This window comes from Echinops telfairi, unplaced genomic scaffold (genome assembly GCF_000313985.2).
Source record: "Echinops telfairi isolate 266 unplaced genomic scaffold, ASM31398v2 ScPeMD7_7424;HRSCAF=8462, whole genome shotgun sequence".
NCBI classification, from domain to species: Eukaryota; Metazoa; Chordata; class Mammalia; order Afrosoricida; family Tenrecidae; genus Echinops; species Echinops telfairi.
This window is the reverse complement of record NW_022111324.1, coordinates 74,304,964-74,326,401: the sequence shown is the minus strand read 5'-3', so window position 1 is coordinate 74,326,401 and position 21,438 is coordinate 74,304,964. Positions and strand designations below refer to the sequence as shown.

At 38.4% G+C, this 21,438-nt stretch overlaps 1 protein-coding gene across 1 annotated transcript in view; it reads right to left on the bottom strand.

Annotated features, from left to right (window-relative positions):
- The window catches only part of DNAH14 (dynein axonemal heavy chain 14), a 387,990-nt gene that overhangs the window by 317,160 nt on the left and 49,392 nt on the right, over positions 1-21,438 (bottom strand). The window contains exons 10-12 of the mRNA XM_030887822.2: positions 16,354-16,609; positions 15,837-15,882; positions 15,647-15,744 (exon numbers count right to left, since the gene is read on the bottom strand). Coding sequence (XP_030743682.1) covers positions 15,647-15,744; positions 15,837-15,882; positions 16,354-16,609 — 400 coding nt within the window. The remainder of the gene's footprint in view (positions 1-15,646; positions 15,745-15,836; positions 15,883-16,353; positions 16,610-21,438) is intronic.

Here is a 21,438-nt window from a genome sequence, read left to right as displayed (position 1 = left end):
CACCTACAAACAGCTGATTTTTGATGAAGGGCTGATAAAGATTAAATGGGGAAGAGGTAGCTTTTAAACAAACATGGCTGGCAAAATTGAACTTCTATTTGCAAAAGAATGACACAAGATCCATACCTCACTCCATATACAAAAATGAACTCAAGATGGAAAGACGTAAGTACAAACCCTAGCACCATAAAAAGAATATAGAGATAAACTAAAGGGCTCTTTTACGTGGAAGGAATTCTATCAAGCATAACAAAACACAGATACTGCAGGAGACAAAATAGATGACTGAGGTATCCTAAAAACAAGACATTTAAGTGTATCAAAAGACTTCATCAAAAGAGTAAAAGAAATCTCAGACTGGGAAAAATTCTGGCAATGACATAATAGATAAGGGTCTAATTCCTAAAATTTATAGAAAACTGCAGCACTTCAACAAGAAAAAAAAGAATTACCAATTTAAAAATGGGCAGAGGACATGAACAGACAGTTTACCAGAGAAGATATCCAGATGGCCAATAAACAGATGAAGAAATGCTTGGGATCACTAGCCATTTAAAAGATGCAAATAACTTCTGAGGTAAATTGACCAACCGAACACACAGGTAGATCCTTTTACAACAACCAGGAAGCAGTCATCATAAAAGGCCACTATTACACTATACAAGAAACAAAAAAGACCTACATAAATAGAAGAATATTCCATGTTCATAAAGAAGAAGGCTTAATATTATGAAAATGTCAGTATTGCCCAAAGCAATCTTTAAATATACAAAATGCCTTTCTTATCTAGTGTGTTAGTCTAGATTGACTAGACAAACAAATACAGAGACACTCATGTATAAGAAAGGGTTTCATATCAGAAAGTAATTGTGCATCAATAAAACACTCCAGCCCAGTCCAACTCCAGTCCATGAGGCAGAGACTAGTCCATAAGCCCCTCTTCAGACTCACACAGCCACGGGCAACGATGCAGGATGCAGGAACATCACTGGCCGGTGGGTGCAGGGTGCAGATCCAATTGTGATGGGAGAATATAGGGCTCTCACAGGTCCTAGAGGGGCTCTCCAGCATGAAGGCATGAAGGTGAAGGCAGAGAGAGAGAGAGAGAGAGAGAGAGAGAGAGAAAGGGCCGCCCTCCAGAGAGCCATTTATCTCAGTCACACCTCCAAAGGAGGTCATCAAGTTGCAACTTCATTGACAGGCTAAACTCCACCCATATTTTCTGACAGGTGCCATGTTGGCACAAAAAAAACCCAACTATTACATCCAGATCTCAACTTTGTTCTTCAAAGAAATGGAACAACCAATTGGGGAGGGAAGAAAATCAGGATAAGCAAAGAACTTCTTAAGAACAACCAGTCCATTTGAGAGAGGACTAGAGAAGATCAAACTGACAAACCTGGCTTGACCAGTCTAAACTTTCTCATTTGATTAAACTCTCTGATACACATTGGGCCTGATCTGGTTTTTACATCATTTTCGGTTTGTTTGGTTTTCTTCTCGTATTGGGGTTTATCTCCGTTGTATTTTGTCACTGGGGATAGCCCTCTTGAAATCTTGCTATACATTTCTCTTGCTTTCAGCATATTAAACCCAGGATTAAGGAATTTATAGAGGCAACAAGTAGAATATGGGTTCCTTGGGAGTACGGGGGTCGGGGGGGGGGTCGGGGTGCAGGGGGAGCTGATGTCAAGAAATTCAAGAAGGAAGAGAATCTTTTGAAACCGACTGTGGGAGCAATTGTACAGTACTGCTTGATGTGATTGCACTATGGAATGATATAATATCTGTATCAGCTCCCAATAAGATGGATTTTAAAAATTCTGAGGGCTATCACTTCCCAACTTCAAAATCTATTGCACAGCCCGGTAGCACAGCCTGGTGCTGGTCCAATAATAGAGATCAATAGAACAGAATAGAGAATGCAGAGCAGTTCATCCACCTACAGACAGCTGAGGAGAGAGTCCCTTCAACAAAGGTGCAGGCAAAATTGTGTTTCCATCTGTAGAAATATGAAACAGGACCCATACTTCATTTCATGTACAAAGATAAACTCAAAATGGATTAAAGACCTAACTAAATCCTAGAGCTATATAGAGATTATCAATGAGAAATTAGGGACTAACTTAAGGACCCTATCAAATATAACACAGAAAATACACTGAGAATTACTAAAAATGAGACTCTTATGTGTATCAATAATTCATCAAAATAACAATAAGAAAGCTGATGGAGTGGGAAAATAATCTTTGATAATGATACAATGGACAAGGGACTAATCTCTAAAATCTATAAAAAACTGTAACACTTCAATAAAAAATGATGACTAACTCAATTAAGAGTGGGAGAAGGACATGAACAGGCAGTTTACTACTAAATAGTTTGTGGTCAGTTAGCCACAGATATAACAAAAGAAGCTCATGATTATTAGACACGTGGGAGATGCAAATCAAAATGCTAAAGAGATATCACCTCACACTAACAATGAAAGCTAAGGTAAAACACACACAAGAGGGGGAAAAAAAAGAAAAGAAATGCTGGAGAAGTTGAAGACAGATTGGAACCCTCATACACCCACAGCGGGACTGTAAGTATGCACGACAACTGTGGAAAGTAATATGGCACTACTGCAACCAATGGGAATAGAAATCCCATATGATTTAGCAATCCCTCTGCTGGGTATATATCCTAAAGAATTAAGTCATAACATGAAGAGACACACCTCTGCTCATAGAAGAAGATAAAGAATCTTTGGTACTTACAAATAACAGAATACTATGCATGGCTAAAAAGCAATGATGAAACCACATAGCACCTCATGGTATGGATGGATCTGAACAGCATTATGCTGAGTGAAATTAACCAATCACAAAAGAAAAATATTATTTCGGATCACTGTTATAGTAAAATGCCTGGTTGGGTTTGATCAAGTGCAATGTAGCTGAGAGGAATTACTGAGAGCAGAATGAAGGCTGAACATGATAGTGGGACAAGAGGAAAGTAAAAGGAAATAGAGGAAAGAACTAGGAGGCAAAGGACATTTATAGTGGTATAAATACAGGCACCGACATATGTAAATATCTTAATATAAAACGATAGGGATAAAGGTCTATGTACTATATATTTAGATGTTAAGTATAAAGGTAGAAGACCGACATTGACGGTCTTGCATCCTTCAACCCAAGAACACATTGTTCTAATAACCTGGCATTCTCTGATGCTCACTTTCCCTACATGATCACTGAAGACAACATGGGTACATGAGCAAATGTGGTGAAGAAAGCTAATGGTTTCCAGCTATTCAAAGATATAGCATCTAGGGTCTTAAAGGCTTGAAGATAAACAAGCGGACATCTAGCAGGGCAGTAACGAAGCCCACACGAAAGAAGCACAGGAGCATGTGTGATCACAAGGAGTCAATTGGATCAGGTATCAGGTGTCAAAAAGCCAAAAACAAACAACCACATCGATGCAAATAAGGAGGGTGGGCAGAGTGGAGACCCAAAGACCATCTGTAGACAATTGGATAGCCGCTCACAGAAGGGTCACAAGGAAGGGATTAGCCAAGCAGGTTGCAGTATAGCATGGATGAAACATATAACATTCTTCTAGTTCTTTAATGTCCCCCCCCCCGCCCCACTATCATGACCCCAGTTCTACCTTACAAATCTGGCTAGACTAGAGCATGTACACTGGTACAGATCAGAGCAGATAATCCCCTCAGGAACATTAATGGAAGTAGTGATACCATGAGTGTAGGGGGAAGATGGGGGAAGAAAGGGGAACCCATCACAATGATCGACGTATACCTCCCCACAAGGGTGAAGAACAACAGAAACATGGGTGAAGGGAGACAGCAGATAGTGGGAGTAGTACAGCATGTAAATGTAATTATTGTCCCTGAGTTATCTGCTGAAGAATGATCTTATTGATGAATGCTATAAGACACACACACACATCCACCTACACTAACAACATTAAAGTAAAAGGTTTGGATTTCATATGGAAAAAAGTCCATAGGTACCTGGGTGGTTGGACACTATTAAAATAGAAACGGAAGCAGCTCTTCAGTTAGCAGTGCTTGAAGTCAATTTGCTGTGTGCAGAGCACTGGACCCTTCAAAGATGAGAGAGAAAGCAGAGCCTCTACTTCCAAGAAGTTCCCACGCTCGTTGACTAGTTAGATCTCCACAGGCAAGAGAGTGAACTGCAATCTAGTGCATCCATTCTATAAAAATGAACTAAAATGAATCACACATACATCGACGCAACTCCATAAAACTTGGAAGAAAATCTGTCTGACTTTGGCCTAACTTACAAAAATGGTTGATAAAAATGGACTTTACTAAAATTATGACTTTTGTTATACAAAGGAAAATGAAAGGAAGGCAGGCTATTGATTCATACAATTTGAATGAATATTAAGTGCATTTTGCTAAGAGAAGGAAGCCGGTCCCCAAAGATTACATATACATTTAGATGACATTCTGAGCAATACCAAATTATAGAAACAGCAAACAAATCAGTGGTTGTCAGAACAAGGATGAAGAGGTTTGACAACAAAGGTATACCATAGGGTTATTCAGGGGCGATGAAGCTGTTCTGGATGAAATTGTGAAATGGATATAGGAATGTGCATTTGTCAAAATCCATAAAAATGTATATTACAAAGACTGAATTTGACTGCAAGGTTGTTTTTTTTTTAATTGCCAGACCGTAGGAGAACCCAAGATATAGTACAGACTGCAGTAAATAAGTATATTGCAAGTGAATCATGTAACCACGCTATAGAGGGTGGTAAGGACTAAGTAACTTTGAAAAACAGCATTTTGACTAAAAATTATAGGTTAAAGTTACAAAGAACTGTACATAAACACAGTGATTTAGTTGGCACATTTGCTTCTCATAACTTCAGACTGGGGTCGCAGTTGTGAAGTTACTTTACACATATAACTAATATATAAATATATTATAGCTTATGTGAGCCAGATTATTACAGCCAGGAGAAAGGGGCTAGTGTTGACCCTGAGGTATTAAACTGGGGTCTGAGATATCAGGATAAATTCATCACCACTTTTTACAGTAAGTATATAAATACAAAGATGTGTGTATGCACGAGTTAGTTACTATACATATATACATTCCACAGTTCATAAATTCCTGAATTTTGGGGGTCTACCACTCCTTTTTCAGCAACAAATATTATTCACCATCCTTCTGGCAATTAACAACGTTTGTACCAAAGCCCATAATCCAGGATAAAGTACAGGGATGTGCTTTTTCAGGCCCCTCGCTGCACCCTGGATTATGCCAGCAACTCCAACGGGGCAGTATCACCCACTCTGGGAAACACTGCTGATGTTGTCGCTGTTGGGCCTTTTTACTCCATCTGGTGCCTAGATCTCGGTTTCTAAATTCCTTTCTAAAATTACAGGAACCAAGGTCTCTTGGAGAAATAGTGGATCCCATGGCTGGGACAGGGAAAAAACAGATGACCCTGAGCATCTTCTGGGGTCCTGCGAGAAAGGTCTGGAGATTGCATCTAATCTCCTCTGGCTCCCCAAGGGAGAAGGATAGTCCATCTCCAGAGCAGCTCAAGGTCATTTGCCACAAGGCAGAGGTCAGACATGCCTCCATCCTCTATCTTTCTTTACTCTGACACTAACCATTCCTCCCATGACACTCTACTTTTCTGTTGGGCTCAATAATTTGTTGCAATGCTCACATAGAACTCACAAACAGAACTCAGAATTATGGGGGTTTACTAGGGAAGCTAACAGATCACCACATGTCAGCATCAATAAACAGGGTACAGTCATAGGTCTACAACAGCACCTCTTTTAGCCAGTAGCCAAGTCTCTTTCTCTGGCCCTTAGCCTCTCAGTCATGTGATCCTTTGGCTTTTGCCTCTGTGGGCCAGGAACCCTACTTGCTGCTCCACCTCACTGTCTCAGGGTCCTACATTTTGGGGGTGCAGCCCTGTGCTCTGTCTTGGGCATGGGTCCTTTGCTCTGTCCCATGGTCCCTGTGTCGTGGCCTCTAGTGCCTCTGGTCTCAGCTATTCTCACTTTAGGCAGGGATCCTGAACATACTCTGTGAGTGGTTCTTCTTCCTTGATGGTCCCTGGAATTTCCCTCCCTCTGCTTCTGAGATGGCTCTCTTACATGCAGAGGAATTTCTTTGATGAGGGGTGGTTTTTGTCTTTCACCAAACCATGTTGCTGTTATGTGCCAACGAGTCAGCTCTGACTCATAGTGATCCAGTGCACCACACAAGGAAACACTGAGCTGTCCCGTGCGATCTCCACCGTGGTTCCCATGTCTGAGTCCATTGCTGCAGCCACTGTGTCAATCCATCTCTTTGACGGCCTTCCTCTTTTTTGCTGCCCCTCCACTTTAGCAAACATGATGTCCTTCTCCAGGGACTGGTCTTTCCTGATAATATGTCCAAAGTATGTAAGACAAAGTCTTGCCATGCTTGCCTCTAAGGAGCACTCTGACTTTACTTCCTCCAATACAGATGGGTTTGTCCTTTTAGCAGTCCGTGGTACTTTCAATATTCTTCTGCAGCACCACAATTCAAATACATCTATTCTACAGTCTTCCTTATTCAGTGTCTACCTTTCACATGCACATGATGCAATGGAGAATATCATGGCTTGGGTCAGGCTCAAAGTCACATACTTGCTTTTTAATACTCTAAATAGGTTTTGTGCAGCAGATATACTGAATGCAGTATGTCTTTTGATCTCTTGACTAATGTTTCCATAAGCATTGATTGTAGATCAAAACAAGACAGAATCCTTCACAACTTCAAACTTTTCTCCATTGATCATGATGTTACCTATTGGTCCAGTTGTGAGGATTTTGGTCTTCCTTACATGGAGTTGTAATCTAGACTGAAGGCTACAATCCTTTATCAGCAAACAAGGTTGTGTCATCTGCATATTGTAGATTGTTTAATAAGCCTTAATATAGTCAGCAGACTATACCCCAATGAAAAATGGGGTGATGACTTGATTCATGCCCTTCAGTAAGGTGGAGACTCAAAAACCACCCCACCTTAGTTCTGACCATGACTATAAGAAAGAACGCTTTCCAAAGTAGGATTACAACTATAGGCATGGAGACTAGAATTCACAATACCCACAAAAGAGATTATGGCTAAAAGTAGCTGACTACATCTTAGACCACCTCCTGGCTCTTCTAGCAATTAACCCACTCATGTTTGAGGCATTAACTTCTTCCTCCAAATTATTTTACAAGTCCCAAACAGTCATTTACAATTAGTCCTAAACTATGGCTAGGAGTCCGAAGGGTGAGGTTACTCAGCAATCAGCATTCACATCTGTTTTAATTGTTCATCCTATCTGGTCAGGTTGTTCAAAAGTTGTTTCAACCTTACCCTTCCTATTTCCTGATAAAATTTAACCGACAGAAGATTATTCCTTTGTTTGGAGTCTCTTATGAGGGACAAACATAATGTTACATATTTTCCCACTGCTGTGCCAGTCCAGATTGCTAGTAGCGAGATTAGTCTAGCAAATATTTCTCCTTCAATCCAGTCCAAATCATGCTGGGTAGGGTTCAAGCCCTCTTATTCTACATTGTCATACAACAAAAGCCTATGTACCAATTTGTCATTTTTCAGTGTTTTACACACCATATTTGCATAGTGTCCCCCTAATCACTTGGTGGGAATTATAGAGAAATGTATAGAAAAGTCATATAAGAAAACCCACTTCACCATAGGCCTGAAACTAATAAGGTGGTCACAAATAGACATGGAGGCACATAGAACTAGTACAGGTGCCAACCTGAAAGAATTGCTTTTTCAGAACAAAGCTGGAACAATTCCAGCAGAAAAATAAATAACAATAATTTGTATTATAGCCCAAAGAATAAAATATGAAAATTAGTTTTAAAAGTATTGCTATAAAATCTTTATTAAACAAAAATATCTATATGTGAAGCAATTGTTTCTTGGTATATCCTCCATTTAGTTCTATAATTTCTCTAAAGATGGTATTTCCATCTCTCTAACCCTGTTGCAAAGAATTTGTACTCTTCATTTTTTCACATCAAAACTGCAAGTTGTATCAGCCTCCAAGGAGTCAACCATGTTTCTTTTTAAAGTCCTGTGCATTTGGTGGGATAAATGTGAAGAGGAAAGATCGGGATGTAGGGCATACAAGGTAAGTTTTCTCAATGAAATTTGCAACGGACAGCCCTTGATACCCTGGCAGAATAACCAGATGCATTGATGTGAGGGGAAAAGTTCCTCAGCACAACATTCCTGGTATATGTCTCATCAATGCGATTTTCAATTTCCTAAAATCTTCTTCACAATACACTCTTGCGATCATTAGGTGTCCTCAAGAAAATCAAGATAGCTCATTTGGATTCCCCAAATCAGCCATCAGAATCTTCTGAGCTGACTTATCTGCGTTGAATTTAACTGGTCCAATTGATCCCCTTTGAAATCACTGTTTTCAATAAACTTTATTTTGTGGGCACTCTAAGGAGACTATTACTGAGAAAACTTGTTTGTAGCTATCCACTCATCACAGAGACATGTTTAAACATGTTTTATTTATAATAAACCCATACATCCTGGAATTCCAGTAGCAATATTTTTGACTTAACTTTATATAGATTGAGTCCATATTCATATAAATAACTGAAGAAATAAATAAGTGGAAAAGGAACAAGAATTCTTACAGAATAATTCTACTAAATACATGTATAAGAAATGAGAGAAATAGAATTCGACAGGAACAATTACTATGGACAAGATCCACCTATGATGAGTGAATTTTTGAGAGGAAGCAAAAAGTAATCTCAGAGTATCCGCTTCCAAATATTTATTAATATAGTAAATTATGTATAGTAATTTTTATCTTTTTACAGTAAATTATATCTATTAGATAACAGTAACTATATTATGGATAATTTTTTTTAAATCACTTTATTGGGGGCTCTTATAACGTTCCATACATCAATTGTTTCAAGCATATTTGTACATATGTTGCCATAATCATTTTCTAAACATTTACTTTCTATTTGAGCACCTCTTTTTTCCCTCCCTCCCTCTATGATGGACAAATCTTAAAGACACACCTTTAACCAAAACACTGAAATTGGAACAAGACATGTTGGAACAAGACATATTAACATCATGGCATGTGATACACTGGAGAGAACATTCAACTGCTGTGGTATCCTTTCCCCAAATGGATAGCCTCGATATTCTCAAGAAACAAATTCAGACACCAAATTTAACAGATAATTTATAAAGTCGCCACCAGTACACTTCAATTGCAAGATGATGAAAGACAAGGAAAGATGGAGGGGACATAGAAATTATGGCAATTAAATGCAATGTGAGAACCTGGTCTGTAATTAATATTAGTGAAACAACTGGAAAGTCCAAATAAAGGATCTAGTTTTATTACCAGTGTTGTAGTCATGCTAATTGTTTAGTTTTAATAATTTTGCTATGGTTAGAGAAAGCATGTGAAGCGAGAACTCCTTACTATGCGTTGTAGCAAATGACCACATAATAGAAATGCTTAAAAATTCAAATGCTAGACATATTTCAGAACAACAACAACAAAAGTAATGAAAACGATGAGGTGTTCAGGTACAGACAATTCAAGGATGGGCAACAAACATTCAAGGAGCGAGGACCCTGGAAAGATGGCGTCAAGATAGAGGACCTTGCCTAGAACTCCTCTTGTGTGGCCCAGAGATCATCAGGTGAGGAGGAAAATTTTGGGAATTCATATGTGGAACCTGGGTTCTCTGCACTCCAGGAATATTTTAGGACACCCCCCCTAATGTTGGGGTGCCCAGGAGAATGCAGCTGAGTTCACAACATGAGCAATCTCCTCCCTTCCCTAGCTCAGTGGGGTGAGTGGGCAGCAGGGGCCAGCTCCCTCTCTTCTCCCCTGGCATTGCAACCATGTCAGACCACCCCTCAATTGGAGCACCTGGCTTTCCTCGCCCTCGTCTGTTGCAGACCCCTGCAGGCTAGAGCTCACGGTGGGCAGAACAAGAGTCTTCATCATGTCATTCCCTTACCTGATTCCTCCTGGGAAGAGTACAGCTCCAGTGGCTGCCAGGTAGAAACCCCCAGCTACCTTGACCAGGAAGCTCACCCCTGGTTAGCTAGGAGCACAACTTGAACTTCCTGGATGCTTCAAGGGTATCTTAGATTTTTTTTACTATTTTCTTTTGAGGGAAAAAGCCTCTTCTCCCACCAGAGGAGCCAGATCTCAGTATTACCTCTGGGCTCCCTCTGCCCCACCTAGATTTCTCAAAGACACTGGGAGTGATTGGAAGCTTTTTTACACCTTGGGCCTCCACTCCTATAGCCTATTTCTACCTTGTGACCACACTGTCATGAAGGGCAGACAGTACTGTGTGGTGCAGAGCCCTAAATACTGATCCACAATGTAAATTTTGATTTTCCCTCCTTGAGAACAGGGAAATGATGTGCCACTGAAATAAGCACCTTCTGCTATAAGTACAATAGCAGGGTGACTGACCTCTCCCTATATTATATACTGAGTCGATAAGTGACCCTGTTAGATTTCTTATTATACCCCTCACCTACCCCAACTACCATTACCTCAAGACTCCATTCCCCCCACCTCAGTGAGCCACACTTTCTCATAATCCACCAAGTAATAACACACCTCTTATAATCCCCTCTTCTAATTCATCAAAAATCACTACATTTAACAGGAAGGCTTATGATTAATACCATCACTTAAAACCTACTCTAGAGTATCAATCTCCTGTTCTTCCTACCCACCTAAAAATCACTCCCTCCTCAGCTCCACACAATATGACTTCCAGCCCCATCTGATTCTCCTCTTTTAATGTAAAGACCCACCTGACCCCCCTCCCCATATACACCCCCCCCAGAATCTTATGCATCATCTACAGCTGGACAACTATGCTGCCCAAGCAACAGCCATGAGCAGCTGCCACACAAAAATCAAGAGAAACAAAGTACAAAATACAACAAGCCCACTGGACTACACAGACAAAGAAGCCCTTGAACTGCCAGAAAGAGAATACAGGGGAATGATGTTTAGGACCATGCAGGAGATCTGGGAATCAGTTCAAAAAAGAAAGGAAGAAATGGAGATACTAATAACCGCAAACCCAAAGGAAACTCATGAATTAAGTAACGAGCTAGCAGAAATAAAACACGTGGTACAAGATCTGAGTCACTGAATGGAAGAAAAGGAAAATTGAATCAGTAAACTTGAAGACAACCAAGCAGACTTGAGCAAAGGAGAGAAACAATCAAACAAAAAAGCAAAAGAACCTGAAGAAGGCTTGAGGATGATGTGGGATGCCATGAAGAAAAACGGCAGGCTTATTGGTATTCCTGAGCAGGAAGAAACAAGCAAGTCTACAAATAAAACAGTAAAGGAATTTATGGGAGAAAATTTCCCATATGTCATAAAGGAGGAGTAGCTAGTCATCCAGAGAGAACACCAAGTAGATTAACAACCTCCCCTCCCCCAAAAGACAAATAAACAAAACAAAAAATACAGCAAGACGTATAATGGTCAAATTATCCAACTTCATGTCAGTGATATGAGCAGTTATACGCATGGGCTAAAATATATGAGACCCTTGCAAATTGAGATGAAAATAATCATTTTCTCTCTTCTGCATGGCCTGGACATTGGAAAAAAGAAAAAAAGTTATCCAACTTCAAGGAAAAGGAGAATCCTGACAGTAGCTAAAGAAGAAAAACCACATAGAGCTAAGAATCAGCTGAGACCTCGCCGCAGAAACCAAGCAGAAAAGAAGTTAGAGCAAGATATTCAGAACACAGAAAGACAGAAATTTCCATCCAAGAATCCTGTATCCAGCAAAGCTACCTAGCAAATTTGAAGGAGAAATAAATGTATTCTCGATCAAGGAAATACTTCGAGAATTCATAAAAACAAAACCAGCATAATAAAAAATACTATCCAGTTCATTATGGTCAGATCACCAACTGCAGCCTTCAAACATGAGACCACCACAGGGCGCAACACCACCCAGAAACCAACACACTGAAAACAGTTAAAAAAGAAAAAGAAAACAGTATCCAAATAATACAGATCTAGCGAGAAACAAAGACATGAATAAACTTACCACCACCACTAACCCACACCCCCCAAAAAACATGGGAGGAAGGAAAATATCAAGTACAAATAATACAAGATGCTAGCGACTAATCTACACTTAGAATTAATAACACCGACTGTCATAGGACTAAAAACTCCATTCAAAAGACAAAGAGTAACAGGCTGGACGAGGAAACAAGCTCCATCAATCTGCTGCCCTCAAGAGACAAACCTCAAACTCAGAGTCAAAGGATGGCAAAAATTTGACCAAGCTAATGGCAATTAAAATAAACATAAAAACCCCAGGGCTGGCAATATTAATCTCTGACAAAATAGACTTCAAATTACACAACATGAGAGACAAGAATGGGTATTACATAATACTCCGAGGAGTAAATAGACCAAGAATACATAACCATAATAGACATATACGTGTACAACAAAAGATCAACTAAATCCTCAAAGAGATGAAAAGAGAAATCACCAGATCAGCAATAATAACAGGAGACGTCAATACACCACTCTCAAGGAAAGAGAGGTCAATGGGTAAGAAACTTAATAAAGAAACTGAAGAGCTGAACAACATAATAGAACAACTCAAGCTCCTAGATATTTACAGAGCTCTCCAACCAACAGCAAAACAAAACAACTCACATTTTTCTCCAACACACATGGTTTATATTCTAAAATAGACTACATGCTGGGCCATAAAGCTAACCTTAGCAAATTCAAACACACAGAGATCTGTCAAACTATCCTCTCAGATCACAGTGCCATAAAACTGGAAATCAACTATTGAAAGAATTAAAAAACAAAAATAAACACTTGGAGACTCAACAACACACTACTAAAAAAAGACTGGGCATTAGCCCAAAGAAGAGATGAAATTAGGAAGTTCCTAGAAACAAATGAAAATTATAACACAATATACCGAAACCTATGAGTCACAACAAAAGCAGTTACCAGAGGTCAATTTATAGCAATTAATGCACACATGAAAAAAAAGAGGAGAGAATCATGTTCAACACCTTAACACAACACCTCCAACAATTAGAACAGAGTCAACAGCATAAACCCTCCAAGAGCAAGAGAAAACAAATCATTAAAATTAGAGCAGAAATAGATGAAGTGGAAAACAGGAAAACAATGGAAAATCAACAAAGCTATAAGTCAACAAAACGGACAAATCGCTAGCAAACTTAAAAAAAAGGAAATGAAAGAGCAGACAAAATATCTAGAATTAGCGATGAAACAGATGACATCACAACAGATCCAAAAGAAATAAAAAGAATAATGCAATATGACAAGAGACTATTCCAACAAAATAGATGGCACAGACATATATCTAGAAAAACACCCTCTTCCGAAGTTAACACAGATGGACATTAAAAGCTTGAATAAACCCGTAGGAAAGAAAACCAGATAAGGTCATCAGGAAACTCCCAACCACAATAAAAGTCCAGAATCAGATGGGTTCGCAGGAGCATTCTACCAAGTATTCAGAAAAGATCTGACATTAAGTTTACACAAACTCTTCCAGAATATAGAAAGGGCAGCAAACTCCCAAGCTCATTCTAGGAAACCAGCATAACCCTGATACCAAAACCAGGCAAAGACCCCACCAAGATAGCAAACAACAGCCCAATACCCCTCATGAACACAGATGCAAAAATCACAACAAAATCCTGGCTAATAGAATCCAACAACATATCAAAAAAATAATACAATATGATCAAATGGGATTCATCCCAGGGAGGCAAGGATGATTACACGTTTGAAAACAGTTAATGTAATTAACCACATAAACAAGAAAAAGAATAAGAACCATATAATTATATCAAATGATAAAAAAAAGCGCATTTGACAATATCCAACACCCATTCCTAATAAAAGCTCTTAAGAAGATAGGAATAGAAGGGAAAATCCTCAACACAATAAAGGCCATGTATGAAAATCCAATACCAATACCACACTCAATGGAAAAAAGCTGAAAACATTTCCATTGGATAAGGGAACTCAAGGATGTCTCTTATCCCCACTCATATTCAATATTGTGCTGGCAGTCCTAGAAGAACCATAAGACAACAGCAAGAAATCAAGGGAATAATATTGGGCAAAGAAGAAGTGAAACTTTCATTATTTTCAGACAATATGATTTTATGGAGAGAGAATCCCAAGGTGTCCACAATAGAACTGTTGGAAATAATTGAAGAGGTTAGTATAGTAGCAGGATATACGATTAGCAAGCAGAAATCAACTGGATTCCTATATACTAGTGATGAGAATTCTAAAAGAGACATCAAGAAAACAATATCAATCAAAATAGCCATGCAAAAGCTGAAATACCTAGTAATAAACTTAACCAAAGAAATAAAAATCTTGTATAAAGGAATCTACAGAACACTACTATAAGAAACCAAAAGAGATCTACACAAATCGAAGGATATCCCAGTTTGTGGCTAGGAAGACTCAATTTTGTGAAAATGTCAATACTACCTAAACCAACCTATAAATTCAATGCAATCTTGATCCAAATTCCAACATCATTCTTTAAATCAATGGAAAAACTAACTACCGACTTCATATGGTGAAGGAAGAAGCCCAAGATAAGCAAAGAACTCCTCAAAAAGAAGAACAAAGTAGGGGGTCTTACACTATCTGACCTCAAACCTACTACACGGCCACAGTTGTCAAAACAGCCTGGTAGTGGTATAATGAGAGATACATAGACCAATGAATCAGCACAGAACACCCAGAAATAAAAACATCTGCATACAGACAACTGATTATCAACAAAGGCCTACTAAGCAGTAAATAGGAAATGGATACCCTCTTCAATAAACAGTACTGGAGAAAACCTGAATATCCACTTGCAGAAGAATGAAACAAGACCCACATCTCATCTCATGCACAAAACCAAACTCAAGGTGGATCAAAGACCTAACTGTAAAATCTGAAGCTATTAGGATCATCAATGAGAAAATTAGGACAAAGTGCTCTGGTAGGAGGCCTACACAGGTTACCAGAAATAAAAAAGGAAGCACACACTGTCAAAGATGAAATAGACGAATGGGACCTATGGAAAATAAAACACTTTGTGTCCATCAAAAGATTTTATTAAAAGAATAAAATGAGAGCCCACAGACTGAGAAAAGATATTCAGCAATCAGAGATCCTATACATGAAAAAAAATCACTGCCATAGAGTTGATTCTGACTCAGCAATGGTTAGAACTGACCCTGTGGGTTACCGAGACTAACTCTTTACAGGAGTAGAAAGTCTCCTGCAGAGTGGCTAGTGGTTTTGAACTGTCCAGCATGTAACCCACTATGCCATCTGGACTCCTGCAAGGATCCTATGTAACATGAATACATTACTGAAAATATCCAAGATTTGGGCTATTTTCCTTATTTTATATTTTATGTACTCTATGGATTGTGCTCATTTATTGTCCTACAAACCAACCAACTAATCAATACAATGTATGCAAGGAAAAGTTAAAAATACTTACTTATACATTTTTCAATACTAGTCACCATATTTTGAATTTTTATTGAAAATTCCAATCTGTTGGGAACTATACAGATATTTGTAGGGAATTCTGCAGTTCTGAGAGAAAAAATAAAAGTATAATTCCAGATAACAGTAGTAATTAACATAAAGTACAACTACTTATAATTTCATAAATGTCTAATACTTACGCTTCACACATGCATTTATTCTCAGGCTCATTTGCAATTTCCATTTCTATGAGAAACCATTGAAAGAAAGAGAAAATGAAAACAGATTGACATTTATATTAGCACAATGATAAATGTATATATGCCAGTCCTTTTCAAATACCATAAGAATAAACTGGCAAGGTCATTCGAACGGCAGTATTCCAGCAGTAACATCACCCCCTTCCCTGTGATTTTGATGAAGGAGGTTTGAGATGGCATCTGAGAGTTTTCATCTCCAACAAGTAACACAAGTACTATTCATCCTGATGAAGAGATCCTCAGGCCCTCTCAACGAGAATTCGTATTTGGATAGAAATGAAAGCAAATAATGGTGTTGTTGCTTACATGCACAGTAAATGACTCATTGTTGATCTTTTAAAAAATTTAAAATCAGATACCTATAAATCGATAATACACTATTCAAAGTTTCTTTCACTTGTTATTTTCTGATTGGCAAGGTATTTCTATCTATTCTTAATAGTTCTATTCATCTTACCTAAAAGGCGTCCTTCAAGGTTGTAACTGAATTTTTTTGATCTCTCGACTTTTATAGCTTCTTCTTCACTATCATCTGATAAATCATCTCCAAAATATATCACTGATTTCCTAGAAGACTTGTCAGCTTCAAAATTGTTTTCCTCAGAATCTTCTGGTGAACAACTCTGAGTAGGAGTTCTCAAATGTATATCGACTTCAAATATTGGTGCATATATTGTTTTCAATTCTCTCTCCAACTGAATATTATTCAAAATCTAGTTTAACAGATACATTACGGTATCAGTGACATTGTAAAAGTAACAAAACATTTTTTATTTGTTATAATATAGACCTTAATTTTAAACGAGATGTCATAACTCCAGTATAATTAAATAACTCTGTGTTACCAGCCACCTGAATCTGCTGCACAAAATCTCTTTAGTGTGCTGCAAAGCAAGGATGAAAATTCGAGGACTAAGTTATGCATGACCCAAACCATGGTATTTTCAATGGTCTCACATATGCATGTGAAAGTTGGACATTGAATAAAGAAGATTGAAGAAGAATTAATGCATTTGAACTATGGTGCTGGTGAAGAATATTGAGTGTATAATATACTGGCAAAAGGATAAAGAAATCTGTCTTGGAAGGAGTACAGCCAGAATGCTCCTTAAAGGCAAGACTGGGGAGGCTTCAGCTCATGTACTTTAGACACCCATCTCTGAAGAAGGACATCGTGCTTTGTAAAGCAGCAGGGCAGCAAAGAGGAGGAAGACTTACAACAAGCTGGATGGACACAATGACTGCAACAATTAGCTTACATCGGACAACCATTGTGGGGATGGCATAGGGCCAGGTCATGTTTTATTCAATCCAACAGTGAGTGAAAGAGGAGATGGACTAGGTCATTAAAAACTCCCAACAAAAAAATTCTTCTCCAGACAGCTTCATTGGTGAATTTTACCTTTCAGAGAAGAGCTGACAGCAAGTTTACTAAAATTACTCTAGATTATAGAAAAAGCAGCAAGTTTACTAAAACTACTCTAGATTATAGAAAAAGATGGAAGACTCCTGAATTTATTTTATGAAGTAGACATAACCGTGACATCAAAATCAAGCAAAGACATTATTAAAAAAGAAAAATATAGCCAATATCCCTTATGAACATAGACACTATAATTTTCAAGAGCCTAGCCAATACAATCTCTCCATCTCTATATATCATAGCCAAGTGGAATTTATTCCATCTATGCAAGGAGTATTCAACATTAGAAAAACAATGAACATAGTTCTCCAAATAAATAAAGGACAAGAAACACATGATCATATCAATGAATGTAGAAAAGCACTGTACAAAATCTAACACCTAGTCTTGATGAAATTGCTCAACAAACAGAATACATACAAAACCCTTGTCCAACATCCACGGGAGGACAGGAAGCACCTCTCTCGAGAACAGGATGCTTTTCATCTCCACTTGTACTCAGTACTGTGCTGGAATTCTTAGCGTTGGTGTTACAGTGGGTTAGGCTTTGGGTTGGTAACTACAGTTCAAACCAACCAACCATTCTCCAGGAGAAAGAGGAGGGCATTGACTCCCGTAAAGACCCACAGCCTCAGAAACGCAAAGTGGCAGTTCCATTCTGTCCTACAAGGTCACTATAAATTAGAATGGATTAGATGAGAGTGGATTTTTGGATTCAACGTGCTGGAACTCACAGAGCAATAAGGCAAAAAAAGAAATAAGTGGCATCCAAACTGACAAAGTAAAATTATGTCTGTTTGCAAATGATATGACCCTATCCATAGTAAATTCCAAATACTGAGCAAGAAAATTACTGGAATTTATTGAAAGATTCTGAAAAGTGGCAGAGTACAAGATTAGCACACAAAAATTAGTTGGATTTATTTATACTAACCAAGAGAACTTTGAAAAGTCAACCAGGGAAACAATATTAGTTATAGAAGCTATCCCAGAGATGAAGAAACCTAACCTAATGCCATCAAATGATGAAGGACATAGAATGTGCTAGAGAAGCCAAATGCTGGTACAAGTAAATGATAAAGCAGTACAAGAAATCAAGATATATGTGCATAAATGGAATATTTCCTGACCTAGAAGTCTAGTACACATTCACTGTAATCCACACAGCCTACTGCTGGTATAATGGCAGTCACATAGATAATGGAACAGAATAGAAAATCCATGTATCTATGGATAGCTGACCTTTGATGAAGAGCCAGAATTCATTAAGTTGAAAAGAGACAGTCTCGCTGATAAATGATGCTTGAAGAATAGGATATTTATTTGTAGAATGAAACACGACTGATATTTCTTTAATTAAAATTTTTTAACAGGACCCATATTTCACATCATATTAAAAAGTGAACTCAATTTGGGTCAAAGACTGGATGTAAAATCCAGTACTAGAAATACCATCAACGGAAACTAGGGACAAACACAAGGCCTAGATGTGCCATGCCATTTACCTGATGCCACACAAGCAGCAGAAAACAAACTAGCTGAGTGGGACCTCCTGAAAACTGGATACTCGTGTACCTCAAAGATTTCCCCCCAAAAGCAAAAAGAGAATACACGCTGGGGAAAAATTCGGTCATGATATATGACAAATGTCTAACATTGATAGAACATTTCAGTACCTCAATAAGAGAAGACAAATAATCCAAGTTAAAAACCGGCATGTCACATGAATAGCGATTTCACCAAAGAAGACATTCAGGTGGCAACCAACAGAAGACAAATGCTCACAATTATTAGCCTGTTAAGACCTGCAAATCCAAACAACAAATCCAAATGCAGCAACGATAGCAAAGTGTTTACAAAAGTAAAAAACAACAAATGTTGGCAGGTTTGTGGAAAGACCAGAACCCCAGTACACTGTTTGGGGCTTGTAAAACTGCATCACCACTGTGGAAAATGATGTTGCATTTAAATAGTTGGAAACAGAAAAATCACATGATCCAGTAATCACACTAATAAATAACAACAGTGACACAAATTGATATATGAACACCCATGTTCATCACAGTATTATTCACAAAGCAAAAAGATGGAAACAATCTAAATGCTCATCAATGAAAGAAATGGAAACAAACTGTGGAACGTGCATATAATGGAATACAACAAAAGAATAACTCATGGAGAATCTGAAAAATAGCTCACATGAATGAACCTGGAGAGCATAATGTTGAGTGAAATTAGTCAGTCAGAAAAGGAAGAATATTGTTAAAAAGTCAAGAAAATGTTTTCACACAAAAGATAAGTTCTTGGATGTTTCCTAGGGGCGGGAGGGCAAGGGAGGACTAATAACGAACACGAGGGTAGATACATATTGACTTGGGTGAAGGGGAAAGAAATAGACAAAGGAGATCATCAAAAATAAGGCGTTCAGCAAAAATTGATGGCTGCAAGGGAAGACACTGGAAGGAGTGCAAAGGCTAAAGAGAATCAAGGTAAATGTCGCGAATGGCACAATTCTGCAATAATGGTGATCAATGAGGGGATGCAAGAATAGACATGAAGTCTGAACAGGAAGGGAAGGAGAGTAGGACTATACATGTGTGTGTGTTTGACATATGTATTGACCTATGATGAAATACATAGCTAAGCTGTAATATCATGGAGTTATGAAAATGTCTTGAATGCAACCAAGTATCTTAAAGGAATGAGTCACTTGTCCTGGGGCTCATGACCGTAGACAAAGGTTTATTGGCATAAAATAGAACAAAGAGAATGTTCTCCATCCTACTTAGGTGATTCACAGCGTAGAAGCTAAGGGGTGGCTATCTATGGTGCAGCTAGTGGTCTCGAGGAGGAAAGTGAGTGCACATAGAATCAATCAGTCCAATGGACCAGGTGAGCATCCGACTCTAGAACTCCGAAACCCGAATGAGATGGTGTGTGGCTACCACTGTCAACTGCTCTAAAGGCGTACACTAGAAAGTCCTGGATATAGTGGGAGAAAATGTGGGACAAAACTCAAATGTCATGAAAAAGACCAGGCTTACTGGTTAGAGGCTGGTGGGACCCTCTAGATAGGCCTAATCGATTTTAAAGTCTGTAACTAAATTCACTCCCATGGATCAATTTTCAATCACAGAACATGCATGTCCACGCGGGAAACAATAGCATTAGGGAGATATATGCTCCTTACCCAGCAACTTGGGGTAAAAAGGCAGCATTTACCCGAGGACCAAGTTCAGAAATATTCGGAAAGGAGGAGGAGTGGAAATGGGAAACCAGAGAAGTTGGATCACTGGTGTGACATTGTGGGTTTGCAACAAATTATATGAAACAAAATGTATATGAATTGTTGAAAGGAAAAATGATTTCCTCTGTAAACCTTGACCAATTCACAATAAAAATGTTTTAAAAATTCCCAGTAAATAGGTAAAACAGAAAAGAAACACGAGTTACTGATACATGGAAAATTGCTCACTGAAACTAGCAATTGTGGAAATCCAAATGAAAACGACAGTGATATGCCATTTCCTATCCATGTGATTCGTCAAATACATGAGATTGCTGAGAGAGTGAAACAATGAAAACCATTTCCAAGTGTTTTTGAAGGTACTTTCACATCCTCAGTAGAACTGAAACTATGCACTCAGAAATTTCATTCCAAGCAATATTCCTATGATAAATCCTTGCTCATATGTACCAAAAAACCCAAACAGACACAAACCAAAATAACTGCCATCGAGTCAATTCTGATTCATAGGTATGCTATAAAGCCAGGACAGAACTGCCCCTGAGGGTTTTAGAAACTGTAACTCTTTATGGACGAAGAAAAAAGCCTCCTCTTTCTCTTACATGGGACTGGTAGTTTTGAACTGCAGATTTTGCAGTTAACAGTCCAGTGTGCAACCACTACACCACCTGGCCTCCTCATACATACCAAGAAGATATATATATATATATATATAATGTTTTTTGATGGTAGAATTGTAATAACAAAAACAAAAAAATAACCGATCAAGAGTAGAGCAGGGCACCTTCCCGACACAACCGCTGAAGACAAAGCGGGTGAATAAGCAAATGTGGTGAAGAAAGCAGATGGTGCCCAGCTATCAAAAGATATAG